We start from the raw sequence: 11,020 nt of genomic DNA, 5'->3' as shown, positions 1-11,020 counted from the left end.
CTGATCAAATGAAATAATCTCTCTCCAATTGTATACTTGAAGCTGGAAAGTCAGCATTCCGTTACTTATATAAAAATCTGTACTTCATGTAATGTATCAGACATAATAATAATATTTTAGAAACACATCTTTTAAGAGTAAACGATTCTGAAGAGCGTACCTATACTTAACGCAATGTCATGCTATTTCAAAATTGCTATTGTCAGAATATTTATAATGCGTTCAAAGTTCTTTCGTATCTGATATATATTCTTTCGAGTCTGATATATACCTAGCGATTCTTCGGTTTTCCTCTTGACAAATTACAGTAAATATATAAATCCGATTGTTGCCAAATAGCGTTAGATACATTTCAAGATCATTGATCCAAAAATCCACTTTACACTGTCCGATTCACAATTTCAAAGAATTGCAGTTTGTTCGGTTTCTTCTCGGGCTTGCGAACTTCTCTTCCGTGAAAGAAATCGTTTACCAAATCGTCTATATCCGCTGTGTCATGCGCAAATACGCATTACGATTTCAAGGGTTGAATGAATTTTCTCGGAGTCACTTTCGGCAAAGAGTTCATTAATGTGAGCCGCGACAGTGAGGCAGCTCGAGGACTTTCATTGTGAACGGGAGACGGATGCAATGCGCGCGCACATGAAAGGTTTCGGAAAATCATTCCAGAATAAAGATGTCGGTGCCGCTTTGTCCGGGATTTCATGGGACGCGGAATAGTTCATTCAACATTTCGTCGTAAACGTCGTCGCTTTGCCTTCGATTTCAAGAGGATCGATTCTACTTTGGAGGATGCTGCGCAGAAAATCTGTATCGAATCTTTCGCTTTGTCATATCTAACTAATAGCTACATTTTCCGGATTTTTTTTTAAGAACCTGGAGAAAAACGTAAATAAAAAAATACACCCGTTGTTGTTTCTTAAAAAAAAATTGTTTCAATTTTTACTGAGAAAGCTTCAGAATATTAAAGATTTCAGCAAATTGCCCTATAATAATAACGCATGTTGGTAATGATGGAGTTGAATATCTCAATTTTTATCAAAATTTAAACAATTTTCATTTGAGCGATTATTCTAAATAATTAAGTTATCAAGAAGTATTTTATTCCTAGTAACGTATGCTCTCCGATACAATAATGTGCCTGTATCTCTTCTTATGCCAGCACGTAATCGACGCGACGTAATCGACGTAGTTATATCGGGGGAGCCGACATCCTGTCGAGTTCAAGTACATGGAATCGTTAACGACGACCTCAAGAAATCAGCAAGAGATTTTAATCCTAGATTAGTCGACTGGTTACTGATTCGACTCACGGCGATGGCCTCTTTACGGCAACCGTGATGGACGCGAACGATCGGGCGTATTTCCGGCGATTGTCACGGCGATTATTGAATCAATTAGAATCGGGGCATAATGAAAATAATTGGAATACAATCACTTAACCGCGGGCCGAAGGCCAATACTTGGGCCCGTTCGGGGCAGGCATTGACATTTAGCCTGTGTAATCTAATCGTGGGAAGGATGAGAAGGATATCAGGGGCTTTTGAAACGCAATCACCGAAATCGGAAGTGTTGTAACGATTTACGTAATCGAGATTCTTTTTCTACTTCTTTATTCATTCATTCATTTAAATTCGGTGACTTCGTTTTTTCTATTACCGGCCAAAAATTTCGACATTGCTGCGCGAATTCTCAAGGAATACACGTGGCACATTTGCTATATTTATCTTGTGATAATTGAATCTTTTATGTTTGTATAGTACGAAGTGACCTAATTAATTCATTTATTTTGCATTTATTTTAAAGAAATAAAGGCCGGTATTCATAGTCGGTTCTTATTTTAAGACCGTCTTAAGTACGATCTTAAGATGTTAATACGGCTCTGTGATTGGTTCATAACATCTTAAGATCGTACTTAAGACGATCTTAAATATAAGATTCGACTATGAATACCGGTCAAAGATGACGGTATAAGAAACTAAAAAATTAAAATCTCAATGAATAATCCTCTACTTTTGATTTTGGAAGAAATTATTTCAATAACTTATTCTATTTTATACAATGTGGGATATAGTTTGGTTCCCGATTTGTTTTCAAAAAAATGACGAATAAAGAGAGAATCAGCGGTCGCGAACGTCGATTTTTCTGGTTTCGCGGATCGAAGAGCTGCCACGCGATCGTCGGACGATCGATTCGCGGCGCTCCGACTATTCTTTTCCTCCCTTGAAGAGACGTCGAGCGAATAAAAAGAGGGAGGTCTGGACAAGATAGAGCCGACGGAAAGGAGGGAAAGGGGGAGACAGTATCGTCTCGAGTTCGCTCGAAGCGTTGCGAGTAGCTGCCAACGACTCGAGAAACAGGAGCCAGGTGCAAAGTGACTCCGGTGGAGTTCCTTGAAGAGGAAGAGGGAGGACGCGCGACCGGGGAGGTGACGGCGGAAGAAAGACGGCAAGATCGGGACACGGCAAGGAGGACAAACAGAGTTCTCGCTCTCGTATGTCGGACAGAAGTTTCTTGGAACACAATCGCGTATAATACATATGCAGTAGTCCTGGCGGAGTCCGGTACCAGGTTTAGTCCTGGCGAATGAGTGCCTCCTCGGTCGAGAACAGGCACCGAAGGTGGACGTCGAATTGTGCAACATGGCCGATACCGGCGAGACACGTTCGACACCCGGCGTCTCTGCTTTTCAAAAAAATTCTCACCCTGGCGATTCGTCGGTTAATTAATGCGAATTTTATCATTTGTTGTTAAAAAAAGTACTTATATTTAACTATTTGATTATAATCACACAATTTTTTGTATCCATGCATGGATTAGCGTATGATCAAAGAAACAGCGATATTATGTATAATATTTCTGGAACTTTCAACTTTGTTTTATCTTTCGATCGCGTAGATTTTTAATCTCACAATTTTAAATTAATACCTCTCGTATGTGGATCGATGAGCATAAATCAGAGAAAAATCTATAGTTCCCCCGTTTACTCGCGAACTGCAGGTACAGGAATAACGCGCCTGTGCGCGGAACAGCGCCGAAAGCGAGGGGGATTTTAACGAATACCCCTTCGGCCATCGATCAAATCGCGATAATAATCCCGATCTTGTCGCTCACGCGGCCGGAGAAGAATCGAACGTCGAGCTCGCGTCGGAGGGGGACATCACGACGCTCTGGCTGCGCGATTATCTCCCGACTTATCGGATACAATAATGGCGCGGGAAAATGTCCCCGGCGCACGATCACGGCCTGTTAAAGGAGCTTTCTGCATCCGCACCCTCCACGCGGGGAACTCTATCTACGCTTTGTAAGATAACACCAAATTAAATTAAACGATGCAACGAACCCAAGCGATACCCCCGCTCGTCGAATCCCTCCTAGGACGAAAGTGCAACGTCAGATCTAAGAATATTTCACTTTCACGCGAGTTTATCGCGATATCGTTCTGTTGTCGTTGATGAATACGTCGACAATTCAATTGAATCAAAAGGCAAATGAAATATATTGTACCAGATTTTTCTATCGCGTTAATTTAATAGAAATTTTCGCGGTAGCTTTCGAGTTATCTGAAACTCTTTCGGTCGATTAGAGGCGCAACGTGTGTGCATCGACGAAGGGGTAAATAGGCCGCAGACGCAAGCCGGTCACAAAGAGGAGTTAGCCCGCTCTAGAAATACGGATTTAACTGCCGGCGGCGTTTTATGACCAAGACATAGTGTACCCGGTTGCACATCTGCGACGTTCAAGTTATCATCGTCCGCGTGTCCCGTGCGCTACCGCACCGGAGCGGTATGTACGTATTTACGGCGTGCAAATTATAGTTAAGTCAAGAGAGACGGGCCAGTGCCCGTGTAAAACCGCTCGGAAATACCCAAAGTCCGCGATGGAGTCTTTTCCTCAAGTATCGAGCGAGAGGGTATCGAGTGAAGAAAGCTTTCGCACTTTTAGCCGTAGGAATGCAGCTAGAGGAGACGTTGCTCGCGCATTGGCGAGAGATAAAGATGAAATGGCAAGTTGTAAACGACAAAGTTAGCTGCGACTTTGCTCGTTAAATGAAATCCAATGTATCGCGTATCACGGATTTAAAACACATAAAAATACTTCGAGTGAACTTACATATTAAGTATGCAGTCTAAAGATTTGTATCTTTGCGTTCTAACTTTTTATTGTAATATTGTAATATATATATTATATATTTGATTTACAATTTTATAATAATAATAATAATATATAATTTTGTTTTGAAGGTAATTCTTCATTTCAGAATATCTTCACAATCTAAATGAGAACGTTGTAAACTCGTCTTTGTATTTTTCGATTAATCCCGCGGCAGCGTATCTGTTTTGTCCTCGGTCGACCAGTCACAGCGTTAATCGGCATTAATGTGGCCGACCCCCGAAATTTGCGAGGACAAGAAGATCCCGGGATACGCGGATCCAAGGGTCCAATTAGCCCAGGCACGGCTCGACGCGTTCGCATCGACATCTAATTACCGGCCGGCCATTGTGCGCGGATGGCGCGTTAATCAACATTTTCGGAAGGGGCGGGGAAGGGAGGAAAAAGCGTGAGTGACGTAACGGCGAGCTAATAACGCAAATACGGGCCGGATATATCCGCGAAAGGTGAAGTAAACCCACCGGCGCGGCGGCGCGCACCGGCGCCGCGGCGCGGCGGCGCGGCGGTACGTGGCGGTTAATAGGACCACCCGTAGTCGCTGCTCTAATACCGGTACGATTAAATGCAGACAGGATATTAAACCGCGCTCTATACAGGCGCGACCGTAATACATTTTGACAATGCATCGCCGAGGCAATAAAGTAAAATCGTAAACCTCTCGCCGCGCTTGAATCCGCGCGCGAGTACCGCGCCCCGCGAGGGAAAATAATTTAGAAAGCGCCTCCGGCTTCTGCCGCCCGAAGTTACGTGGCCGTGAATCGCAACACTTGTCTCCCGTTGCCACGCGTAGAATACGAAATTGATGGTTCAAAGTTCGATGAATAATGTTGTTTAGCATTTTGAAAAAGTACGATCAGTATTATTTCGATGATTCACTTATAATTAGTGACTTTTTTCCGTTAAGCTTGAAGACGGAAGAACATTTCAGTTTTAGATGCTCTCTACACAAAGAGAGTGCGACACTCATCTGGAAAATGTTTGCATAACAATATAATTAAAAATTATAATATTAAAATATTATATTTGTGCGTATATTATCTTAATAGCTTAAGTTTGATATTTTCCAGCCATTCTGACGGACAAAGATCAATTCGATTACTTCAATCTCGTGTTGACTGGAGAGCATTACTGGTACATATATAACACACGCAGTTCGTGTACCGCGTTAATTACATTTAATTTGTCGCTTCATCCGCACGCTTTTGGGCGTAAAGTTTGGGACCTCTCATGAACGGAACGGCGGGCCCGCTGTCGTTATATCGTCGGGTTCGCGGCGGCATAACTGAAATTCGAGTCGGCAGATCTAATGGTGCCAGCGGCAAGTCATCACGTACGGACCCCTTTTCGGGCTACGCCGTCACGAAAAAGCGGAATCAAAGTTGCTAGCATACGAAAACCGTCGTGTCGTGTTTCGAGCATTAACTAACGCGCGTATCATCGCGATGGCAACATGAGAATTTGCGATCAGCGGTCGTGGCCCTCGTGACGTTCTGGCGGTTCACAATGTTAATTTTTCATTCTTCGAATATAATGTTTCAACTAGAAATCACGAAAAAGATCCGCGAGTGTTTAGGCGAACGTTGTGATGGAAAAAATTCTGTCAGCTCGACTGTCAATTGAATGTTCGTACTATGGACAGTTCTAACTTGGTATCAATTTGTCATTCATATTTTCAAATTGTTGTCTAATCTTTTACGGCAATTTATTTCTTGAATCAACATTCAATTTCATATGACGTCTTCGAAAAAGCAATTTCTCATGAAAAAAACACGGTATGTAAATTTTCTAATTGTCTGATTGGATTTCTGGATCCCGAGTTTCGAGTATCGTCTCTTTCTCGTCTCGGTAATTTTTGCATCGAAAATCTTGCCGTATCGGCGGCCACTTTCGGCTGACACTGAGGATGCGTTTTAATCTTGTTTCCTCGAGCGACGAGCATTTTTCTGCGAACGCTCGAGCAGAGAGGCACCGTCTATTTTAGCCCGGGTAAGACACTAAAGCGTTAAACGGTGCGCGCCGACGAACGCCATGTAGAGATACCTTAAGATACGAGGAACAGCCTGACGCGGATGCCCGCGCTCCATTAACCGCGAGCCGCAAATCGAAGCGAGTCCGGCCTAATGAAGCCGTCGCGGAGCGAGGATTGCGAAAAAAAGACGACCCGTCGCCGTACATGTCAAATAAATGTCGTCGTTCCCACGTTTGTAAGGATTGCAACAGTAAATTTGGCCTCTCAACCCTTTGCGTATCGATACCATGGAACTCGATAAAATTCCATGCCAAACGTTTCACGGTTACAGGTAATCCACAATTGTGGAAAAAAGAACATCGCCGTCTAGATATTTTCGTCCAAAAAAAAAAGCAAACGCTATTTCTTTATGAACAAGAAAAGAAATGTATTTCGATAATTGAAGACTCTTGTTCCGAAAAGTTGACGTAAAACCATTCGGCCGATCGTATCCTATATCATAAATTTTTTAGCTGACTTTACATTAACAAATAGACAAGCGCAAAGAACTTATTTTTTGTTTTTCTTTATTATTCTTTATTTCTTCAATTCTCCATTTTTTCATTACTTCATTCCTTTATTACTTTATTCCTTTATTTCTTCATTACTTCATTTCTTTATTATTTCATTATTTCATTTCTTCATTTTTTTGCCGATGCTACGTTGTGCTTCTTCCGCTTCATCGGCGGTTCTTTATCATTTCACGCAGCCACTTCGTGTCTTCAGCGAGGCGCGTAGCTACGCCCCTGATACCCTCCTCCGCCGGCGTTTTAACCCGTGCGCCGGTCTTCGTCGGGATATCGTCTGTAAGATGAGACGCACCAGAGAAGCGCACCCGATACGGTGGACTAATTGGCCGATAAATCAACCGCCGGCTTACCTTCGCCGCCGCGGCCCCGAGCTCCTGACCTTCTAGACTCATAGGCAGACCATCCGGACGCCGCGGTACACGCACGCCGCGGAGCCTAATTTCGAATGCGAAGTCCAAGTTCCGAGTGAACTTGTATCGACCTCCGGCTGACGCCGGATCCCGATTAAATCGTTTCAAGCGAGTTTTATTACGCAAGTTCGCGACGCCTTGACTATCGTTCCACGAATAGTTATACTCTTCAATAATTATTATTCTTTACAGACAATATATATATATTTGTATCTGGTAATATGTGTCAAAAATGATTATTATATTCTTCATTAATTAGCGCAAAACACTATTGTTTTGCTTGATTCCCGCGATAACGAGATAGACGAAATGGAATCTATTTTGTTATTAATATATATAATACGGATTAACAGTTAGCTCTTTATTCCTGAAAACGATAGCTACAGATACGCCGTAATTTTAAAAGTGTAAAGAAGAAATTATGTTCAATCAAGCTACATTAGATTACATAGACAAGTTGGGGACAAAAAGAATCGTATCGCTTCAACATACCTATAGGTCGTTAAGCGCGGTAGTTTGTCCACGTCGGCAAGTCGCGCTCGCGCTCGCGGTCGAAGTCCGACTCGCGGGAGCGCGAAAGATCGCCGCTTCGGTCACGTAGCCCTCCGGTAGCTCCGGTAGCTCCGGTAATTTGTGTCCGCAACCGGCGCGTCGCGCCGATGCGATATCTTTCGTGCGAAAGCAGCGAGAATGTGAGAAAGCGGAGTGTCGCGCGGCGGAACAGGTTCCTCGGTTTCCGGGGGCAGATCTCGGCGGCGGTGGCGTCGGGCGCGGGGAAGCGCAGCTTCGAGCTACGTAAACCGCGCGCACGCACCACCACCGCCACCACCACCACCACCACCACCACCACCACCACCACCACCACCATCAACTATACCACCACGTCGCCGCCACCGTCACATATACGCGATAATCGCATCGAGCGAACTTGTCGGAATTAATTGGTCCCACCAATTAACGCGCGCTCTCTCGGGCCGCTGCAGTTGCCGATGCGCACCTGGCAGAGGGGGGGGGATATGCAACGGGAGGGGAGGGATGCAGAATCAAGAGAATAATACTCCTGTCGCCACCTATATCCCGTCATCCTGGTAAATCGTGGAGCAGGATGTATGACTCCACGGCTAAGTTCTAATTAATGAAGCGAGAATCTATCCGGCAGCGATTAGATGCAGATTAGGAAACGTTCTGGATAATTAGCATTAATACTATCATTGCGTTTTGTTCCTTTCTATTTTTTCGGAGAAATCCACAATTGATGCTGATGTCTCAAAATGCACATACTCTGTTAATTAAGATACTTGCGCTACCGCCATTGTCTTGTATATTTGAAATTTCTTTCTACAATTTTCTTGTTATTTGGTTACAGTTTATTTAGTTATTTCTGTAGTCTCTTTTGATTTATTTGAAATATCTTTAGTTTTTTAAATCTGTTTTAATTCAGTTGATATATTTTCAAGATTTGTAAAGAAGACTAATGCTCTATAGAATGGCACTAATTGTTATTAGCAAACGGTATTTATATATTAATTAAAGCATATACCTAACTTGTGCACATAATAATTTTATTTTGAAAATTGTTTTCAAGTCGAATGCGTTTTTCCTATTTTATCGACATTTTGTTGATAATGCTAATGAATATAATTAATTGTTTAGAAGAAAACTGAATTATCGATACTGGTAGGTATAACGTTTATCGCATGACGATAAATATATCATACACAGCAATTTATTTGAAGATGCTGAGCTAGATGGACATACCGTACATGTCTACGAATCCATGGATATTTTATTATAAAAATGATAAATATCTTTGAAATTTATTTATTAGAGAGATCGTTTAATTACATAAAACGAACAAATATGTTCGCGTTTTACATAAAACGCGAGTTTCTATTCAATGGCCGTGTTCAGCAGACACAACTGTTGAGTTCGTCTTATCAACGCTCTGCGTTGATTGGTTGGTTCTAAAAGTAAGAGCCAATTACGTTCGACTGCTACTCAGCGGCTTGGTCTGCTGAACGCGCCCAATGCTACGATATCTTTCCACGCCAAATTCTCAACTGAATTAAATTCGATTCTTCCCTAAATACGAATTTGATTTTGCGTCTCATTTTTTCGCAAGAATCTTTTTTACTTGAGAACAACGGAAAATGTGCTCGTAACGTGAGAAACAGTTTTTGTAACGAATAACCTATAAAGATTGTACTTCCTACCTCAAGAATTTAAATATTCCGAGGGAAGAAACCCCCCGGATCTAGATAGAACGCTCGCGCGGATCGTTCGAATCTCGCGCCCGCGGCGCGGCCGGCGCGCCGCGCGCACGCGCGAGCTGCGCGCCGCGCTCGGCACGGCACGGCGCTCGGCGCCGCAATGTCGGCCGTCCTGTGTACCGTGGCAGGAACGTCGCTCGCCTTTTTCCGCGATTTCCTAAGTGAAACGCGTGTCGCGCGCGCCCGCCCCGCCGTCCCGCGTCCCGTGCTATGAACGCGTGATCCGCGCGCGACGAGGACACCGCCGACGTTCCGCAGCTCGCAGCACGCGCCGCTCCCGAAGATGGGTGAGTAGGGAACATTTTCTCTCCGCCGAACGGAGATCGGCCGAACGCCGGCTGGGCGCCCGCTCGGTCTCCCTCGCTTTCTCCTTCTTTTTCTTCTTCGTCCGTTCTTTTCTCTCGCGTCGGCGGACTCCGGCGACCCGCCAACGAAAAGCGCCACGGGCGAGGAAGAGAGAGAAAGAGGGAAGGAATGCGGCGTCCGATCGTTTGTTCACTCGCTCGCTCGCTCGCTCGGCGCTGACGAGCGCGCGTACATGGGAAGCGGAATACGCCCCTGCGCCGCGCGGTTTCCGTCCGATTTCCACGCTCGCGCTCGGTCCCTTCTCGGCGAACCCCGAGCCACGGGCGAATGTTTTCCGAAAGGCTCGTACGGCGAACTCACTCGGTGGTCTATAAATAGGTGAATCCGTCGGTTTGACGTTTTCTAGGGCGAGCCCCCCTCCCCTGCCTCGCGCGTATGTACGCGCCATGCGTAAGCATGTTCCCCCTGCCTCGCGCGTCGTCCCTTTCTTCCCCTCCCTGCTCTTCCCATGCGTGGGTTCGCTCTTTCTCTCTGCCTTCATTCTCCTTTTCTCGTTTCACATATCGCAATTTTAGGCGCGACGCTCTCGTCCGAAGTATTTCGTTCGATCCCGATCGCTCCCTTTTTCTCTATATTCTAGCGCATCTCCCCCTCTTCCTCCTCTTCTTCCTCCCCTCCTCCCTCTTCCGATCTTACGCGCGAGGAAAACGATCCTTTTCTTACTCCTCTGTTTCTGGTTCATTCGCGTCGCATTCTCGACGATCAGGTTTCCGTGAAAACACTGGTCCTACACCATTAACTTACTTAGTTTCCTTTCTCGATTTTCTGCCGTCTTTATTTTTAGAATCACATACTTACTTCGTTTTAAAATTATAAAATTACGTCTCGATCAGAAACGTAATTCAGACTATATTTATTAGCAAAAACGTTTACCGGATCAGGTGTATACCGAAACAAACACAGATGCGTGATTAGAAGAACACGGCGCAGTTATGGATGTCAAGTAATTAAACGTTTTATGTTCATTATCGTTAATAAAATGAACAAGACTTTGTTTAATATACCATATTCGAGCAAGCTGTAGTAACCAAAATATCAAGGTAGCCACGCATTAACCGGATCATTTAACCGGAACGTCAAAAATACGTTATATCTAACCAAGCTATAATAACCAAAATATCGAGTTTATCAGTTGATTGGAGTGTCGAAAATGAATTATGAGCTGAGTGACGCAAAACACCACTTGGACCCTCTTCGACTTTCAAGTGTTTTTCATCGTTTCGATCCGATCGTCCAGCTTTATGCTATAAATAAGACATGCAA

General features: G+C 44.1%; 1 protein-coding gene across 1 annotated transcript in view; it reads left to right on the top strand.

Annotated features, from left to right (window-relative positions):
• The first annotated feature begins 9,468 nt into the window (after positions 1-9,468).
• Unc-115a (Uncoordinated 115a) overlaps positions 9,469-11,020 on the top strand; it is a 30,095-nt gene continuing 28,543 nt past the window's right edge. The window contains exon 1 of the mRNA XM_071793760.1: positions 9,469-9,678. Coding sequence (XP_071649861.1) covers positions 9,675-9,678 — 4 coding nt within the window. The 5' untranslated portion in view covers positions 9,469-9,674. The remainder of the gene's footprint in view (positions 9,679-11,020) is intronic.

This window comes from Temnothorax longispinosus, chromosome 1, assembly GCF_030848805.1.
Source record: "Temnothorax longispinosus isolate EJ_2023e chromosome 1, Tlon_JGU_v1, whole genome shotgun sequence".
NCBI classification, from domain to species: Eukaryota; Metazoa; Arthropoda; class Insecta; order Hymenoptera; family Formicidae; genus Temnothorax; species Temnothorax longispinosus.
The sequence above is the reverse complement of the archived record's forward strand: the minus strand, read 5'-3'. Positions and strand labels throughout refer to the sequence as shown.